Source organism: Pituophis catenifer, unplaced genomic scaffold (genome assembly GCF_029215685.1).
Source record: "Pituophis catenifer annectens isolate HBS135680 unplaced genomic scaffold, rPitCat1.0.hap2 SCAF_2, whole genome shotgun sequence".
In the NCBI taxonomy this organism is placed as follows: Eukaryota; Metazoa; Chordata; class Lepidosauria; order Squamata; family Colubridae; genus Pituophis; species Pituophis catenifer.
In genome coordinates, this window is record NW_027256882.1 from 27558896 (window position 1) to 27579207 (window position 20312).

The 20312-nt window shown below is 40.9% G+C and overlaps 1 protein-coding gene and 1 pseudogene across 1 annotated transcript in view; both read right to left on the reverse strand.

Moving 5' to 3' along the window:
- The window catches only part of LOC139310035 (zinc finger protein 208-like), a 38515-nt gene extending 34723 nt beyond the window's left edge, over window positions 1-3792 (reverse strand). The window contains exons 1-2 of the mRNA XM_070934206.1: window positions 3327-3792; window positions 2735-3242 (exon numbers count right to left, since the gene is read on the reverse strand). Of these exons, the coding sequence (XP_070790307.1) occupies window positions 2735-3242; window positions 3327-3792 (974 nt within the window). The remainder of the gene's footprint in view (window positions 1-2734; window positions 3243-3326) is intronic.
- Window positions 3793-10585: 6793 nt separating this feature from the next.
- On the reverse strand, window positions 10586-18648 carry LOC139311941 (zinc finger protein 268-like; annotated as a pseudogene).
- Window positions 18649-20312: the final 1664 nt, after the last annotated feature.

Here is a 20312-nt window from a genome sequence, read left to right on the forward strand (position 1 = left end):
CATGATAGCCAGGGAGACCCAGAGGAGGAATAAACACAGCCGGATGATGGCTATGGGGGTGGACTGGGCCGTGGGCATGCCTATGTTAATTCAGAGCTATTTACAACGCTGGCAGTAGCTCCCAGCGCTGACTTTGTATCTGTCAAACTCAGTCCTGCCGGACTGCGGCGACATTAAAACCTGCAGCAAGTAACCTTGTTTCCGAGTTTGATTTGCCTGGAAAGGAACGCCTGTGATATATTTCCCCGGATGAGAAATGGAGAAACATGTTTTTTTAGGCAGGAAACAGACTCACTCTCAATAGCCCACAGCAGATGTCTGCACTTAAGAGATAGCTAGGTCTATTCATAAGCAAATGCCCTCACCCAAAATCCAACAAAGGTAGGATTAGCCCTCTAATCCTAACTGGAGCGGAATTGATGAACACTGTATGGAACTGGGTGAGAAGAATCCTTTTTATTTAATGTGTAACTCCAAAAGAATATCCAGGAAAAGAGACTCATAATTATTTTTAAAATGGCTGCGACTTAACACCTTGAGTAAAACTTTAAAATGGAAGGAAAAAGAATCAAAGGTTAAGAAAACAGAAAATTTGCTAAAAATACAGAAAGTTGGATTTTCAAATTGGACAGGTGTTGGTTTTGGATAGGCATTTTAAAATGCTGGGGTTATTTACATAAAAAGCCAACCATATTTATATTTTGGAGTATTCCAGTAAAATTGGATAAAAATGGTTAATATTGAAATCTGATTTAAGATTGCCACCTGCTGCCAAAGGAAGGTACAACATATTCCCAAAATCCTGGAAAGACTTGGCTCTTGGAGATCTAAGTGTGATAATAACATTAATGATGGTTAATCTTGAATATGTTTGAATAATATGGTGATGGGTATAAAAATAACATATTGAAATATTGAAGAATCAAACAATGGAAGATTATAACTTAACCTAAATATATGTATTATTAATAGAACTATATAAATTTGTTAAATGTAACAAATATGATTACCAACATTCTATTTGTAGTAAAATGAATGATATTCAGAATTTGATCAGCATAAAAACAACATACTAAAATATTGAACAACTTAATAAGGAAAGATTAGAATTTAACAAAAACATGTGTATTATTAGAATTATGTAACGTCAAACGTAAATATGATAAATATTATTTTATTTGTAGTAAAATGTGACTAGAAAGGGAATATTTTTAAATATAACAGTGACATAACTAAAAATTAGAGAGGGGATAAACAACGGAAGATTATAATTTAATATAAATGTGTGTATTACTATTAGAACTATATAAGTCTTAAATACAACAAATATGATTATTAATATTTTATTTGTAGTAAAAGGAGTGACATTTAGTATATGGAGGTTGGCATAAAAATAACATACTGAAATATCGAATAATCAAATAATGAAAGATTATAATTGAACAAAATAGGTGTATTATTACTAAAACTATATAAGATTGTCAACTGTATTAAATATGAAGAATATTGTTTTATTTGTACCAAAATGTAAGACGCTCCGGTGTCACACTGTTCACATAACAATATGTTTGTAAAAAAATAAAAAATAAAAAACTTGGGGGGAAAAAAAGAATTTGGGTGGTACAAAATGTAAATTTTAATCCCATCACTGGAGATGAAGGTCTTTCTTAATGAACACAAACTATCTGCTGGGGGCTATTAAGAAAGACTGCTTTCTTTCTTTAAGAGCCTGTTTCTCCATTTCTCCTTTTGGGAAATATAATATTCTGCCTCTATAAACGATTTCCTGTGGCTCCTTGTTGTGGCCCCCCAGCTGCCAGGGGAGGCCTGTTCCAGATGCAGATATGCACAGAGCACTTAGGAGAGGTGAACAAAGGAGGACAAGGAGTCCACTCAGGAAGCAAACGCTGAATGGCTCCTCCCTGGGAATAAATAGAAGGAAAGGGGAGTGGTTGTTGTAGGAGACAACAGTCCTTTTTCTGGAGATTTTGCTCATTGTGCTTCATGCAACAAAGACTGCTTGCCAGAACTTAATTTGCAGCCTTTTCGCTGGGAGCTCAAGGCTTTGCAATTATCCTGAGGAACTGATGATTGATTGCTTATTTGTACCCTATGACTATCATTAACTGCTGTACCTTATGATTCTTGATGAACGTATCTTTTATGTACACTGAGAGCATATGCACCAAGACAAATTCCTTGTGTGTCCAATCCCACTTGGCCAATAAAAATTCTATTCTATTCTATTCTATTCTATGTGTAAAGCTACATTACTTAAAGGTAATTTGTATGGTTTCTCTCCTGTATAATTCTGAGTGAAATCTTTCCCACAATCAGGACATTCAAAGGGTTTCTCTCCCGTGTGAGTCCTCTGGTGTATCACAAGGTGGGAATTTGCAATGAAACGTTTCCCACAATCAGGACAGTAATATGATTTATTTCCTGTGTGCATCCTCTAGTGTCACACCAGGTTGAAATTCTGACTGAATTTTTTCCCACAGTGTGGACATCCATATGGTTTTTCTCCTGTGTGAGCCCTCTGGTGTTTCACCAGGTCAGAACAGTAAGTGAAACTTTTCCCACACTCTGGTCACTCGTGTGGCTTCACTCCTGTATAACTCCTCTGGTGTATCAGTAGATCAGAATTCCGACTGAAATTTTTTCCACAATCTGGACATTCATATTGTTTCTCTCGTGTGAGTCCTCTGGTGTTTCACCAGTTTGGAATTCTCACAATTTTTTCCCACAAACCGGACATTCAAAGGGTTTCTCCCCTGTGTGAATCCTTTGGTGTATCAACAGGCTGGACCTATGACAGAAACTTTTCCCACAATCAGGATGATCAAAGGGTTTCTCCCCTGTGTGAGTCCTCTGGTGTTTCACCAGGCTGGAATTCTGACTGAATCGTTTCCCACAAACAGGACATTCAAAGGGTTTCTCTCCTGTGTGAGTCCTCTGGTGTACCACCAAGCTGGACTTTTGACTGAAACTTTTCCCACAATCAGGACATTCAAAGGGTTTCTCTCCTGTGTGAGTCCTCTGGTGTTGAACCAAATGGGAATTCAAACTGAAATGTTTGCCACAATCAGAACATTCAAAGGGTTTCTCTCCTGTGTGAGTCCTCTGGTGTTGAACCAGATTGGAATTCAAACTGAAACTTTTCCCACAATCAGGACATTCAAAGGGTTTTTCTCCTGTGTGAGTCCTCTGATGAATCACCAGGCTTGAATTCTGACTGAAACCTTTCCCACAATCAGGACATTCAAAGGGTTTTTCTCCTGTGTGAGTCCTCTGGTGATCCAACAGATGGGAATTTGCAATGAAACTTTTCCCACAATCAGGACATTCAAAGGGTTTCTCTCCTGTATGAGTCCTCTGGTGTTGAACCAAATTGGAATTCAAACTGAAATGTTTGCCACAATCAGAACATTCAAAGGGTTTCTCTCCTGTGTGAGTCCTCTGGTGTTGAACCAAATTGGAATTCAAACTGAAATGTTTGCCACAATCAGAACATTCAAAGGGTTTCTCTCCTGTGTGAGTCCTCTGATGAATCACCAGGCTTGAATTCTGACTGAAACCTTTCCCACAATCAGGACATTCAAAAGGTTTCTCTCCTGTGTGTGTCCTTTGGTGTTTTGCCAGGTTGGAATTCTGACTGAAACTTTTCCCACAATCAGGACATTCAAAGGGTTTCTCTCCTGTGTGAGTCCTCTGGTGTATCACAAGGTAGGAATTTGCAATGAAACTTTTCCCACAATCAGGACAGTTATATGATTTCTTTCCTGTGTGCATCCTCTAGTGTACCACCACGTTGGAATTCTGACTGAAAGTTTCCCCACAATCAGCAAATTAAAGGGTTTTCCCCTCCTGTGAGTCCTCTGATGTATCACCAAGTTGCCATACTTGCAAAAGCATTTGCTGCATTGGAGGTACTTATAGGGCATCCTTCCTGTTCTTTTGGGTCCTTTCATGAACCACAAGGGAGCTAATCCAACCAAATCTTTTCCCACATTTGGATAATTTCTATGGCTTTCCACCAGCGTGGACCCTGTTATGCATAATCTATGATTTGCTGTGTGCTTTTCCCACAATAGGCACATCTATGGAGTTTTTTCACCACTGATGTTCTTGAAGAGGTCAAATATACGTGTGATCTTTTGTTCCATGGAGCTTTGATTCAAAGTATTGTTTTCTTCCTCACAGTGCAAAGCCTGCATTACTGTCTACCTTTTGTAGCTATCCAATTGTCTTTTTTCTCCTCACTCACCTCTAGATATTTCCCTCTTTTTCTGAATGGAAAAAAATAATTTTCATGTAATCTACTGTTGAGTTCTGCATACTCTACTTTTTCCAGTTTGAAATCTCTTCTTGATTTTCTCCCCTTTGTCTCTCACCAGCTGGGAAAAGAGAACTGTGTGCTTTTCTGAATGCTCAATTTGCTTTCATTTTCAAAGTTGCTGGTTATTCTCAGTTGTCCAGAGTGCTCTTATTGGTATCCTCTTCATCTGTAAGATTTAAATAAAAGTGCAAGTTTAAAATTGTTTCTTTATATAATGGTTGCAGAAGATGTGAAAAAAGTATACATTACAAGTAAAAAGCAAACATGCCACAATGCTGGAATAGCTTCTAATGTTAATTATGATTCTTTTGACACATTGCAGATTACTGAGATCCAAGTTCAAATATACATTCAATCATGAAATACACTTCTTGACTTGGGTCAATCACAAATTCTTCATACTGCAATTATTGGATAGAATTTTTGTAATTCAGATAAATGTTTTGCCAAACATGCTATTTCTCTTTCACACTTTAAATGTTATAACTGAAACTATGGCAGATGGACATCTCTAAGTTTATATGGCATGGGGAAAAAACCAAAAATTAAACATGAATTATTTCAAAGTGCTAAGGAAAGAGGTTTGAGTTGACCAGATTTGAAATTTTAGTTTGATGCTTGTTTTCTGGCAAAAAGGGTGAGTGACTCTCCAAAATAAGAGGTTCCTTGAGCTTGACAGGCATGAATAAAGGTTTTGATGGCACAGCTCTTTATGGTATGATACGGTTAAACCAAATGTTGATTTTAATCATCACTTTGTTAGATGTGCCTTCCTTTTTGGGTGTCTCCCCTGGAAGTTTTTTTAGAAAAGAAATGGTGGCGAGGCCAGATTGGTGGATTTATGGTCAAATAATATCATTCAATTATCGTGACCCTACCCTCAAATCTAAAGAGCAGTTGGATTCAGAAGGATGTTTGCCATTGATCTATACATTTATAACTGAAAGAAAGATTTGAACTAGACAAAAAAAGCTATGGATACAATTTTGTGAAAAATGAATTGGAAATTGGAAATAAATTGTTGAAAATATTACTGCTAAGGTTTATAAACTGCTATTGAAATTGAATATCAGCCCTGGGACCCATCTTTTCTTTTGGATTTTAAAGGCTGCCACATTTAGTGCCTGGAAATCAGAGGGGGGATTGTGTGCTGGTTGGGATAGATAGCCATAACAACATTCTTTTCTCTGGGAGTCAAGGATGTTCAGCCTCCACCTGGATAGGTGTGACTGGGGGATGTCTCCAGATGGGAAGGTGGTGTGATTGGATCGTGTGATAGACATGTTGATGCAGGGGATGGAATTTTGACTTACTTTTGGGTGGCAAAAACCAGATGTGCTAATATGACATCTTCAATAAATTGGAACTTTGAGGAATTGCCTGCCTTGGAATCTTCATTAGTTGAGGGTGTTACTTCGAACCCTGACACTTAACTTGCAGAATGAGTATGTAGAGCATTGTATGATTCAGTGGGCAAAGAACTTTGCATTTAATATAATGCTTGAACACTGGAAGAATATAACAGAATTAGAATTGGAAGGGACCTTGGAGGTCTTCTAGTCCTACCTCCTGCTCAGGCAGGAAGCTCTATACCAAATGGTTTTATCTACCATTGAAGAAGTCCTCAAGAATGTATAAGGCACCTGGAATGTTGGAAATGTAAATAAGAGATGTTATCATTTATGGTGGACATGTGACAAAGAAATATTGTATTAAGATTCACATCTTAATACAGAAGATTCTTATAGAGAATATAATGATAAAACCAGAAAGTTTTCTTTTAGTAGATAAAGAAATTGAAAAAATTGAAACTTTGATGTTATATGTGTTGTTGGCATCAAGAATGCTATATGCACAAAAATGGAACAATATTTTCATTCCCACAATGGATGAATGGCTGCAAAACCTGATGGTTAGCAGAGATGGCTAAATTTACTGCTTTGATTAAAGAAAAGAACAGGATTAATTTTGTTTCTACATGGAAACCACTTTTGGACTTTGTACCTGAGATAGAAAAAAATGAAAGTTTGATTTTGGGTTTTGTTGATTAAATACGTTTGTTGTTATACAAGTAGCTAGTTCATATTATCAGATAAAAGTAAACAGTTGAGGTTTTATATTATTATTCTACTGCAGCAAAAGAATCAGAAGACAATGTTTTTCTTTTTCCTTTCCCCTTTCCCCTACGCTTTCCTCTCTTCCTCCATTTTTCCATTATTTTTATTTCTTCTTTGTACTTCCGTATTTTACATTTTGATGAATTAATAAAATATTTGGTTAAAAACAAATTCTTAACACTGCAAAGGGTTATTATGAAATATATCTAGAATTCCGGGGAATGGATTATACAATTTAGATAGATACATACAGAGAGAAGTACAAATAGACACTCCTACAAGTATGTATATGTGGAGAATCCATGTGTTTTCAGCCTGAAAACTGTCCCAAAACCCAAAATGGTTACAGTCAAACCTTCCGTGCTAATTTTAGAGATGTGGGGGCTTGAATTGATAAAACGATGCCTAAAGAAGAAATGAAAGAGCAACAAACATGACTGGGGGCTTGAGGCAAAAACATATGAAGAACAGTTGTAGGAATTGGGTCATGATCGCAAGGTCCCATCCAACTCCGTTTTTCTATATTCTATTCTATGTTCCGGTTGCTTCTCTGCTTCCACGCAGCGGAGGAAATCAAGCAGCCTTTCCTGCTCCCAGCCTCTCCTCCGACCTGCCCTCCACTCACCCACCAGCTGCTGCTTCGGCTCTTGGAAGAGCAGAGAAGCCACTCGGCGCACCACCTTCCTCCCGTGAGCGATCCGGTAGATCCAGCCCTTCCCTCCCCTCCCCTCTAGCAATGCAGTACTTGATGGTTTTAACTCCTTAAGGCTCAGCCCCAGATGCCTCTGTAGCGACGGCTTCCTAGGCGCCGATGTTGCCCATCTGACCGCCATCTCCCGATAGGAGGCGGTAAAACAGGCTCGTCCCGTCTCTACCTGTGAAGGCGTTTGCAAGACGTTTTCTCCGATTCCACGCCATCAAGTCAGTTTCCACTCCTGGCAGCCGATGCGAGTGAAATAGTGAAACGTGACCCTACTTAACTTGGGAAGATTAGCTACAGGCTGAGCCTTAAACGTTCATAAAGTTATTAAAGATTTACAGAATAAGAGTTGGAAGGGACCAATTCTCCATGCAGGGAACCCTATACTGTTCCGGACAAATGGCTCTCCAGTCGCCTCTTAAAAAACACGGGTGATGGAGCAGCCACAACTTCTGGAGCCAAACCATTCCACTGATCAATTGTTCTGACTGACAGGAAGTTTCTCCTTGATTCTAGGTTGGATCCCTTTCTGATATGTCTCCCTCTGAAGAATAGGCTGCCCCCTCCCCCCTTTCTGTGTCAGCCCAGCTCAATTGTGGTTGTATGTCAAGGATTACCTGTAGTATCTTTTTATTTTCATTCTTGCAGAGCCTAAAGAATTGCTCTGAGCAATCTTCCCAATGTCCTACCAATCGAGGAGGTAGATTTCCACCTTGATTTTTTCTGAGGCAGGCACCTTGGGAAAACCCTTGGAGGGTGCTTCTTTGTAAAAAGCTGATCTAGAGATTCCTGATCTTTTTTTGGTGTGACTTTCAGTGGAGATCAAAACTGCTCTACATCCTGTTAGAAGAAAAATGCAGGTCCACTTCCAAGCTGGGAATAAATGGAGGCTGTTTAAGAAAGGAAGTCAGTTTATTGATGAGCAGAACCAGCCTGTGGTTCCAGGGCAGCTGACCGACTGGCTGAATGAGTGGATGGATCTTTATTAGTTTCTGTGATGCTGCTGGAGTTGTATAATGTAGTGAGCTCTGTTTTGCTATTCTAATGGTGGTAGGTTAATCCTATTATATCCTGTTCTTAGATGTCCCAAAGGTGCTTTTTCAGAAGGCAATTGGACTTCCTTCTTTGTTTTCTTTTGAAGATGTTTCCCTTCTCATCGAAGAAGCTTCTTCATCTGTGAGAGGATAGTGGGGAATGGAATCCTGTCAGAGCTGAAGGATCTTCTTGGATGAGAAGCAAAACATCTTCAAAAATAAAAACAAACAAACAAGGAAGTCCAGTTGCCATCTGAAACAGCCCCTTTGGGACAACCATGATCTGGATGACTGAGAATCTCTACAAACTCCTGTTCTTAGAATTTGGGTGGTGGAGAATGTAAATGTTAATGCCATCGCTGGAGATGAAAGTCTCTTAACTTGTGAATTGGCTGGCCCAGTCTTCTTTAATGAACACAAAATCTGCTGGGGTCTATTAAGAAAGACTGAGTTTGCTTCCTTTAAAAGCATGTTTCTCCATTTGTTCTTTAGGGAAATATAATATTCTGCCTCTTAATATTCCCCAAAATATTTCATTCTTCCGGGTGTAGGGTCTTTCCCACAATCCCAAAACTTTGATTGATTTCCTGTAGTGCCCAAGGATTTAGGACATGGCAGCACTATGAGGCCAGACACTCCAAGGGAGCCAGTTTCATTCCTGCTGGCCAGGGCTGCATCCAAGAGCACCCACAGCGCCAATTCATTCCTGAAGGAGAAAATTTTATATCTGAAAAAATGCCACATGCTTCTGTAAATCTGCCTGCATGGAAGTCTCCATTAGGTCAGAGAGAGAGAGAACAATATGCAGCAGGGCCTAGAAAACTGGGTCTAAAAAAGAGAGGTTGATTGTATATGGTAGAAGAAATGTTTCAAAAGAAATATTTGTAAAATTACAAGGGAAACCTTAGTTGTCCAATTTGAAATATCCTAATTTTGTTGTCTCAGACTGGTAATGCTGGAGAAGACAATCTCTGAATCTAAGAATACCAATCAAAACAGATGCAGTTTAGCCATTCTAATTTTTTAACTCTGCATAAAGAAATGTCATTCTTTCATAGAATTTAGGACTGAGGTATATAGCAATGCAACAAATTAAGAGTCAGAAGCCTAATTACAGCTCACATCAGAGGCAGAGTGGCTGGATTGAGGTTCTACTGAAACTGAAAATTTAAATTTATAATGAGGGAAATGAAGTTGAAGAAGACAGATTGGTTATGAGGTGCAGAATGCAAAAGAGACAGATTACAGGTAGATTAACAATTGTAGAGTGTTAGAAACCCACTATATTTGTGGAGAACTCACCACTGAAGAATTATTGAGAAAACGGCTTTCTGTTATAATTTTATTATTAAACTTATTCCCTGTACATCTGGCAGTTTGAGGCCATTCTGAGTGCGTTGCCTTGCCCTAACATTCATAGCAACACTGACGCCACCTGATTTTTCCTTGCCAAAAGCTATTGATAGTCCTTACATTACAGAATGCATTATTAAAAATGAACGATTTTCCACTGTTCAACTTGTTCCTCACATTGCCACCACAAAAGGGGATACAATAGAAATGTCAGAGTGCTGCTATCCCCCAGCAGCCATCTAAGGGAAACAAGCAGACACCTCCAAGAAAATGAGATCACAGCAGGAGTCGCTAATAAAACTTTTAGATCCTGTCATCAAAGCCACCATCCCTTTTCTCCTCAACTCAATATTCCTACAGCTCTTCATCATCAGGTTCATCTGCAAGGCAGAATAGCCTTTTCATTTGAAATTTTACATTGATATTTTCATTGGGCTTTGGGCCTATTCCCTACACTCCCCTCACCCATCAAACACTTAACTTTTGGAGACCTCCTGGAGGCAGCCATAATTTTCAGTGCACCCACAATCCCTTAATGCAGTTTGCACAGTGTTAAGGAAGCGAAACAGAGCAGTTTCTCCCTCTCCCATGCAACAATGACTCAGAAGCAGCCGCCATTTTGGCCCTGAGGGAGGTGTGACAAAATGGCAGCTGCTTCCACAAGTCCATCACATGGCCCAGGGTTGAATCCCGGGCACACTGAAAATAACGGCTGCTTCCAGGACATAGCCATCCGGCCCTGGGATGCGTGTCCTGGCCTTCCTCACCAACTTGAGGTTCAGAGATCTTCAAAGGTTATGGAGGAGGCTGTGAGGCCTGGTGGGGTGGGAGTCAGGCCTAAGGACTGCGGGGATGTAGCAGGAAAGGAAAAAAGCCTTTGGGGAAACTGTGGGTGAGGGAAAGGCTTGTGGAGACCCTGCGAAGGAAGGAAACCCCTGTGGGGACCCCGGGGAGTAGGAAAATGCCTATAGGGACCCTGTGGGAGGGAAATGCTTAATAACAAAAGAAAACAGGTTAGTACCTTCATCAAATTAATATTTACCATTTTTTCTCTCCAATCACAGGTCTACTTCTGAGATATATTTCAGTAAAATGAATCAGGACGGAACTTAAATAGTCAATTTCTCACCTACACTTCCAATGACAAATCAAAAATGAAATTTAAGCCTTCTCTAAACTCATCACCTTTTGCCTAATGTGGATTTCCTTGACTTTTTCTCCTGTGTGTAAACCTACATTACTTATAGGTCATTTGTATGGTTGAAATGGTGACTTTTCGCAGAATCCAGACATTCAAAGGGTTTCTCTCCTGTGTGAGTTCTCTAGTGTAGGTTGGAAGTTAGGCTGAAACTTTTCCCAAAATCTGGACACGTGTGTGGCTTCACTCCTGTATACGTCCTCTTGTGTATCAGTAGCAGGGGTGAAATCCAGCAGGTTCTGACAGGTTCTGGAGAACCGGAAGCAGAAATTTTGAGTAGTTGAGAGAACCGGCAAATACCACCTCTGGCTGCTCCCAGTGGGATGGGAATGGAGATGTTGCAATATCTTTCCTCTGCAATGGGGTGGGAATGGAGATTTTGCAGTATCCTTCCCCTGTGACGCCCACCAAGCCATGCCCACCAAGCCACACCCACAGAACCGGTAGTAAAAAAAAATGAATTTCAGCACTGATCAGTAGATCAGAATTCATATCGTTTCTCTCATGTGAGTCCTCTGGTGTTTCACCAGTTTGGAATTCTCACTGAATTTTTTCTCACAAACAGGACATTCAAAAGGTTTCTCCCCTGTGTGAGTCCTGTGGTGTTTCACCAGGCTGGAATTCTGACTGAATCGTTTTCCACAAACAGGACATTCAAAAGGTTTCTCTCCTGTGTGAATCCTCTGGTGTATTACTAGGCTGGAATTCCGACTGAAACATTTCCCACAATCAGGACATACAAATGGTTTCTCACCTGTGTGAGTCCTGTGGTGTTCCACTAGGCTGGAATTCTGACTGAAACGTTTCCCACAATCAGGACATTCAAAGGCTTTCTCCCCTGTGTGAGTCCCCTGGTGTATCACCAGGCTGGAATTATGACTGAAACATTTCCCACAAACAGGACATTCAAAGGGTTTCTCTCCTGTGTGAGTCCTCTGGTGGTTAACCAAACTGGAATTGAAACTGAAATCTTTTCCACAGTCAGGACATTTAAAGGGTTTATTCAATGTGTGAGTCCTCCGGTGTTTAACCAAACTGGAATGGAAACTGAAACTTTCCCCACAATCAGGACATTCAAAGGGTTTTTCTCCTGTGTGAGTCCTCTGATGGTTCACCAAGTCATAATTCTGACTGAAACTTTTCCCACAATCAGGACATTCAAAGGGTTTTTCTCCTGTGTGAGTCCTCTGGTGTTTCACCAGCTCAGAATTCCAAATGAAACGTTTGCCACAATCAGGACATTCAAAGGGTTTCTCCCCTGTGTGAGTCCTCTGATGTTTAACCAAGCTGGAATTCAAACTGAAACTTTTCCCACAATCAGGACATTCAAAGGGTTTTTCTCCTGTGTGAGTCCTCTGATGAATCAGCAGGCTTGAATTCTGACTGAAACTTTTCTCACAATCAGAACATTCAAAGAGTCTCTCTCCTGTGTGAGTCCTCTGGTGTTTCACCAGGCTGGAATTCTGACGGAATAGTTTCCCACAAACAGGACATTCAAAGGGTTTCTCTCCTGTGTGGGTCCTCTGGTGTTTCACCAGGTCATAATTCTGACTGAAACTTTTCCCACAATCAGGACATTCAAAGGGTTTCTCCCCTGTGTGAGTCCTCTGGTGTTTAACCAAGCTGGAATTCCAACTGAAACATTTGCCACAATCAGAACATTCAAAGGGTTTCTCTCCTGTGTGAGTCCTCTGATGAATCAGCAGGCTTGAATTCTGACTGAAACCTTTCCCACAATCAGGACATTCAAAGGGTTTTTCTCCTGTGTGAGTCCTCTGGTGATCCAACAGGTGGGAATTTGCAATGAAACTTTTCCCACAATCAGGACATTCAAAGAGTTTCTCTCCTGTGTGAGTCCTCTGGTGTTGAACTAAATTGGAATTCTGACTGAAACTTTTCCCACAATCAGGACATTCAAAGGGTTTCTCTCCTGTGTGAGTCCTCTGGTGTATCACCAGGTGAGAATTTGCAACAAAACTTTTCCCACAATCAGTACAGTCATATGATTTCTTTCCTGTGGGCATCTTCTACTGTACCACCAGATTGGAATACTGCATTGTTAGCAGCTATAGGGCTTCTCTCCTGTGTGGGTCCTTTCATGAATAATCTAACTAAATCGTTTCCCACATTCGGATAATTTGTATGGCTTTCCTCCAGCATGGATCCTGTTATTCATAATCTGTGATTTGCTATGCATGCTTTTCCCACAATAGGCACATCTATGGAGCTTTTCCACCACTGATGTTCTTGAAGAAGTCAAAAATATGTGATCTTTTGTTGCATGGAGCTTTGATTCAAGCTACTGTTTTCTTCCTCACAGGGCAAGGCTTGCATTACTGTCTACCTTCTGTGGCTATCCAATTATCTTTTTTCTCCGCACTCACCTCTAGATATTGCCCTCTTTCTCTGAATGGAAAAAAATAATCTCCTTTGACCTTTTCATGTAATCTATTGTTGAGTTCTGCATACTCTACTTTTCCAGTTTGAAATCTCTTCTGGATTTTCTCCCCTTTGTCTCTCACCAACTGGGGAAAGAGAAGAATTGTGTGCTTTTTTGAGGGCTCAATTTGCTTTCATTTTCAAAGTTGCTGGTAATTCTCAGTTGTCCGGAGTGCTCTTATTGGTATCTTCTTCATCTGTAAAATTTAAATAAAAGTGTAAGTTTAAAATTGTTTCTTTATAAAATGGTTACAGAAGATGTGAAAAAAGTATACATTACAAGTAAAAAGCAAACATGCCATAATGCTGAAATAGTTTCTAATGTTAATTATGATTCATTTGACACATTGAAGATTAATGAGTTCCAAGTTCAAATATACATTCAAATAAAAATACACTTTATACACTTTATACAAAAATACACTTATTGACTTGGGTCAATCACATATTCTTCATACTGTGATTATTGGGTAGAATCTCTGTAATTCAGATAAATGGTTTACCAAACATGCTATTTGTCTTTCTTCGGTGTTTTTCTGGCCAGAGGGATGCAATTCATGCCGCCCCTGCCATTATTGTTATTAAGTTCGGTGGCTGTGGCTGTGGCAGTGCAGCCACCACTGCCACTGGTGGCAGTTTTGGCGGCAGCTTTGCCATCACTCACCGTGACCAGCGGTGCTTGTTTGGCCTGCATCTTCTCCAACTTAGCCTTCCACTCTCCCAAGAAATCGGTTGTGGCAGCACCGCTGCCCTGATAGCCCCCGGTGGCCATGTTTCAGGGGAGCTGCCGATTCCTTGGCGCCCTCCCAATGAGCCCCGACGTGGCTGCTGATCTTTTGAGGTTTACTAGTCGAACGGACTGGCAAAAGTTGCTGGCCAACCAAAGGAGAGTCACCGAGTGGGGTGGGGAGGACTTCACACAACCCTCCTCTGTTGCTGCCTAGTAAGAAGGCTGCAGGGACTGCGGCTTCCCCAGGTGAGTTTTTTGGTTGCAGCTGTGGAATTGCATTCCTCTGGCCAGAAACACCCCGAAGGGGCCCCAGCTGACAGCCAGAACCAGAGCAGGAGGCAGAGCCCCTGGGGAGCAGAACCAGCGTGGCGCCAACTTCCCCTGAGGAGGAGAAGTGGCTCCCAAGGGCAAAGGCTCCTCTGGCCCCAGTGCCTGGAAAGGAAAAGGACAGATCGAGAAAAGGAAGCTGAGGGAGAAAAGACGCTCGACAGGTGTCATGAACATCCCAGCCACCAAGAGCTTGGATGAATATGATGATGATGAAGCAGGACAAAAAGAACGTAAAAGAGAAGATACAATCACAGAACAAAATACATATATACATATATATAGTGCAGATGGCGGTGGCAGCAACAACAACACTGTGGAAAACAACTCCGGGAACTCTTCAGCTCCTGCTCGAGAAAACGTATTAAAAATTCCTTACCTATTGAGATGAGGAGTGCTGGAGGAGTAATATCTCCCTTAAAAAAAACACTTGATCCAGCTAGCCCGGCTGGTAGCACCTCATAAGGGCTCCTTTCCAGGGTTACAGGAGAAGGTAGTCAATGGTTTTTGATGCCAGAAGAGAGCTTTATGCCCCAATGGCAGATAAAATGGTATTTTATCTGCCATTTCTCTTCTAGGAGAAGGGAAACTTTGATTACAAACCTCCACTGCCTTGTGGCTATATCAACATTCTATATCTCTCTGCCCCCCCCCCACGCCTTCACTCACCCTCACCCTCTGCCTCAGTTGGATCACCGTTCGCTTACCCCACCCACTCCCAATCTATTGCTGCCTCCGGAGTCCCAGCTGATGGCTAGAGGGAAAAAAACTTTAAATTCTTGCCGCGGGGCTTCAAAGAGCCGCCCTACAGCTGATCAGTGTTAAAAGAAAACAAATGAATAGACTGGTGCCTGCAAAAATAGAAAAAACAGCTCCTTTCAGCTTCAGCATAGGTTAATTACCATCAGTTGATTTGATCAGCCTCCGGACTCTCAGCTGATTTGCTCTCAGCTGTTTTGTGGAGGGCTCTGTTGCTAGCTAGCTGCAAAGAGGTAAATTCCTGGAGCAGATTTTTTTTTCCCCTAGCTATGCTGAAAAAGCAAAATTGAAAGTAAAGCAGGGTCTTTGCTGCAACGTGACAAAATGAGGCAGAGAGATTTCTTTTTCTTTTTCTTCACCAAAAAAGGTAGGTGCAAAACTGCAAACAATGGGAAATTTAGGGCAAAAGAGGAGGTTCAAGATTTTAAAACACAAAAGAAAAAATGCTCTATTTAACTAGGGAATTGTAATAATCGAGATACTATTAATTGTATATTGTGTTGAAAGCAGAAATGGTTAAGTTGTGGTTTGGAGGAATATATGGGGGAAATTATTTGGTTTATTATTATTGGTAAATATAATTAATTTGTAAGAAATTGGGTTGCATGGAAATAATTGGAATATTCATGTTCATATTGATTAATATACAACAAAGATAGTTATATAACTAATTGATTTATATTAAAATGTTGAATTTGTATTAAACAACTGTATTATATAATTACATTAACCAATGTGAGGATGGATATAAAAACAGATGACAATATGAAGGGGTATAATATAGAATAGAAGGGAAAAATTGAATTTGATTAAGATTAGAGATGAGGATGAAGGGTAATATTGGTTTTTTTAAAAAATAGATGAGGAATAAATATGGTAAAAAGGAAATATAGAAATTGTAAATTTAATTGAAATGACTAAACACTGTGTTGGAAGAAATATCCTTCTGGGTTCTGCTCCAAGTGGGGAAAAAGACACTGGAAACATGGAGACTGCTTGGAAAGATGGTTTAATGGTGGACAGGATCACATGGCTTGAGTTCCTGAACAGAAAAGGGGCAGATACAGTAAATCCTCGGGTTTTTATGCTCTCTCTGGCTTTACATTTCTTGGGGCCCCGAAAGAGTATCCTGATTGGTTGTCAGACTCCCAGGGGGTGGGTGTCTTAGCTAGCCTTGCTGGCTGATGGTCACATGTGCTTCCCAGGTCACATGCTTCCCAGGTCACGTGTGGTGAGTTTCGGTTGCTATATGGGGCCCATCGTGTTAGTTTTTGTTGCTATTGTGTTGCAAATGTCCTTTGACAAAGGATTGACTTTCTGCCTCTGGCCCATTAACAAAGGGTGGGGGGCAGGAAGGTGGGAGCTGCTTTGTCTGTAAAATATGTTTCTCCATTTCTCATCCAGGGAAATATAATATTCTGCCTTTTTAATATTTCCCAAAATATTTCATTCTTCTAGGAAAGGGGTGGGTGCTAACCTCCTACAACTGTTTAAATTTGTGAACCGGCCAAATACTCTGTTCAAAGAAAATACGTTGTATGTTTGTATGTGTGTTTCTAATTATTGCTATTTATTCCTATTTGTTCTCTTTTATTCTTTAACAATTCATTCTTTATCTTAATATCTTTATATTTTTGGGGGTTGGCTTTCTTCCCTTTCATCTTTTTTATTGTAAAGCAATCTTTCTCCTCAAACCTACCACCTCTGTCTTTTTTTTCCTTCTTCCTTTCTCTTTCTCCTCCTCTCTTCCTCCCTCTCTTACCCTCACTCCTACTCTAATTTCCCTTCCCTTCCTTCATCCCTTTCTATTGCTATATCCTTTTATGGATATGGACTACTCAGAGGGCTGAAAAAGTTATTTTTGACTGGTCCTCGTACTTTTGACCAGTCCTCGAATTTACGACTGTCCTCACATTTTACGTTTTTTGCCCTATCTTATCACCATGTTGAAGAGAAGCAGTTGTGAAATGAGTGACATGGTTGTTAAGAATGCTGCACAGGCATAAATGTGAGGATGGTCATATGTGTGAGGACCAGTCAAAAGTGTGAGGACCTGTCAGAAATGACTTTTTTCAGCCCTCTGAGTAGTCCCTATACAAATAGCCATGCCCACCCAGACACATGACATCCAAGCCACGCCCACAAAATAAGCCACGCCCACAGAACTGGTAGTAAAAAAATTTAGAACCCACCCCTGGTTGGGGGTCACCACAACATGAGGAACTGTATTAAAGGGTTGCGGCATTAGGAAGGTTGAGAACCACTGATGTAGAGCATTGTAAGATTCAGCGGGCAAAGAACTTTGGATTTAATATAATGCTTGAAGACTGGAAGAATATAACAGAATTACAGATTTGGAAGGGACCTTGGAGGTCTTCTAGTCCTACCTCCTGCTCAGGCAGGAAGCTCTATACCAAATGGTTTTATGATGTTGGGATCTACCATTGAAGAAGTTCTCAAGAATGTATAAGGCACCTTGAATGTTGGAAATGTAAATAAGAGATGTTATCATTTATGGTGGACATGTGACAAAGAAATATTCTATTAAGATTCACATCTTAATACAGAAGTTTCTTATAGAGAATATAATGATAAAACCAGAAAGTTTTCTTTTAGTAGATAAAGAAATTGAAAAAAATGAAACTTTGATGTTATATGTGTTGTTGGCATCAAGAATGCTATATGCACAAAAATGGAAGGATATTTTCATTCCCACAATGGATGAATGGCTGCAAAATCTGATGGTTAGCAGAGATGGTTAAATTGACTGCTTTGATTAAAGAAAAGAACAGGATTAATTTTGTTTCTACATGGAAACCGCTTTTGGACTTTGTTCCTGAGATAGAAAAAATGAAAGTCTGATTTTGGGTTTTGTTGATTAAATATGTTTGTTGTTATACAAGTAGCTAGTTCATATTATCAGATAAAAGTAAACAGTTGAGGTTTTATATTATTATTCTACTGCACCAAGAGTCAGAAGACAATGCTTTTCTTTTTCCTTTCCCCTTTCCCCTACACTTTCCTCTCTTCCTTCATTTTTCCATTATTTTTATTTCTTCTTTGTACTTCTGTATTTTACATTTTGATGAATTAATAAAATATTTGGTTAAAAACAAATTCTTAACACTGCAAAGGGTTATTATGAAATATATCTAGAATTCCGGGGAATGGATTATACAATTTAGATAGATGCATACAGAGAGAAGTACAAATAGACACTCCTACAAGTATGTATATATGTGGAAAATCCATGTGTTTTCTGCCTGAAAGCTGTCCCAAAACCCAAAATGGTTACAGTCAAACCTTCCGTGCTAATTTTAGAGATGTGGGGGCTTGAATTGATAAAATGATGCCTAAAGAAGAAATGAAAGAGCAACAAACATGACTGGGGGCTTGAGGCGAAAACATATGAAGAACAGTTGTAGGAATTGGGTAGATCTAGTCATGACCGCCAAGGTCCCATCCACCTCTGTTTTTCTATATTCTATTCTATGTTCCGGTTGCTTCTCTGCTTCCACGCAGCGGAGGAAATCAAGCAGCCTTTCCTGCTCCCAGCCTCTCCTCCGACCTGCCCTCCACTCACCCACCAGCTGCTGCTTCGGCTCTTGGAAGAGCAGAGAAGCCACTCGGCGCACCACCTTCCTCCCGTGAGCGATCCGGTAGATCCAGCCCTTCCCTCCCCTCCCCTCTAGCAATGCAGTACTTGATGGTTTTAACTCCTTAAGGCTCAGCCCCAGATGCCTCCGTAGTGACGGCTTCCTAGGCGCCGATGTTGCCCATCTGACCGCCACCTCCCGATAGGAGGCGGTAAAACAGGCTCGTCCCGTCTCTACCTGTGAAGGCGTTTGCGAGACGTTTTCTCCGATTCCACGCCATCAAGTCAGTTTCCACTCCTGGCAGTCGATGCGAGTGAACTAGTGAAACGTGACCCTACTTAACTTGGGAAGATTAGCTACAGGCTGAGCCCTAAACGTTTATAAAGTTATTAAAGAATTACAGAATAAGAGTTGGAAGGGACCAATTCTCCATGCAGGGACCCTATATTGTTCTGGACAAATGGCTCTCCAGTCGCCTCTTAAAAAACACGGGTGATGGAGCACCCACAACTTCTGGAGCCAAGCCATTCCACTGATCAATTGTTCTGACTGACAGGAAGTTTCTCCTTGATTCTAGGTTGCATCCCTTTCTGATATGTCTTCCTCTGGTCCTTCTCTGGGAATAAAATGGAGGCTGTTTAAGCAACAAAGTCTGTTTATTGATGAGCTGAACCAGCCTGTGGTTCCAGGTAGCTGACGGACTGGCTGAATGAGTGGATGGATGTTTATAGGTGTATGAAGTGTAGGAAGTTAGCACCCACCACTTTCCTAGAGGAATGAAATATTTTGGGAAATATTAAAAAGGCAGAATATTATGTTTCCCTGCATGAGAAATGGGGAAGCATGTTTTAAAGACAAAGCAACTCCCACCTTCCTGCCAGCCCCCCTTTTGTCAATGGGCCAGAGCCGTGGTGGGATTCTGCCGGTTCAAGGCGATTCGGCTGAACCGTTTGTTAAATTGCTGGTTTGTCCCGCCCCTTGCCCCGCCCCTCTGCACCACTGGGTGAGGGGTGGGCGAGCCAGCAATTGAACAAACAGTTCAGTGTTTTTTATAATTTTATTGGCCTCGCAGCTGCCACGGGGCTTCAAAGGGCCACCCTAGAGCTGATCAGTGTTAAAAGAAAACAAATGAGTAGACCAACGCCTGCAAAAATAAATGGGTAGATCCAGTGGTGGGATTCTACTTTGGTAGAACCGGTTGTTAAGTAGTTAAGTAGTTAAGGCAGTGGTTGCCAAAGTGGGCTGTACCGCCCCCTGGGGGGCGGTGGAATGCCTTAGGGGTCGGTAAGAGGCAAGTGGGGTGGCAGGGGGGGCTAAGTGGCAAGGAGGGTGGCCCCCACCCTTTGGCCTGTGCCTCGCAGCACTTACCTCCTTGCAAGCAAACAGCAAGAAAAAACAGCCCCTTCAGCTTCAGCATCGGTTAATTAGCACAAGTTGATTAGATCAGCCTCCCGACTCTCAGCTGATTTGCTCTCAGCTGATTTGCCAGGGCTCTGTTGCTATCTGCAAAGAGTGCTGGAGCAGATTTTTTTCCCCCTAGCTATGCTGAAAAGGCGAAACTGAAAGTAAAGCAGGGTCTTTGCTGGAAGGTGACAAAATGAGGCAGAGAGAGATTGCTTTTTCTTTTTCCTCACCAAAAAAGGTAGGTGCAAAACTGCAAATAATGGGAAATTTAGGGCAAAAGAGGAGAGTTCAAGATTTTAAAACACAAAAGAAAAAA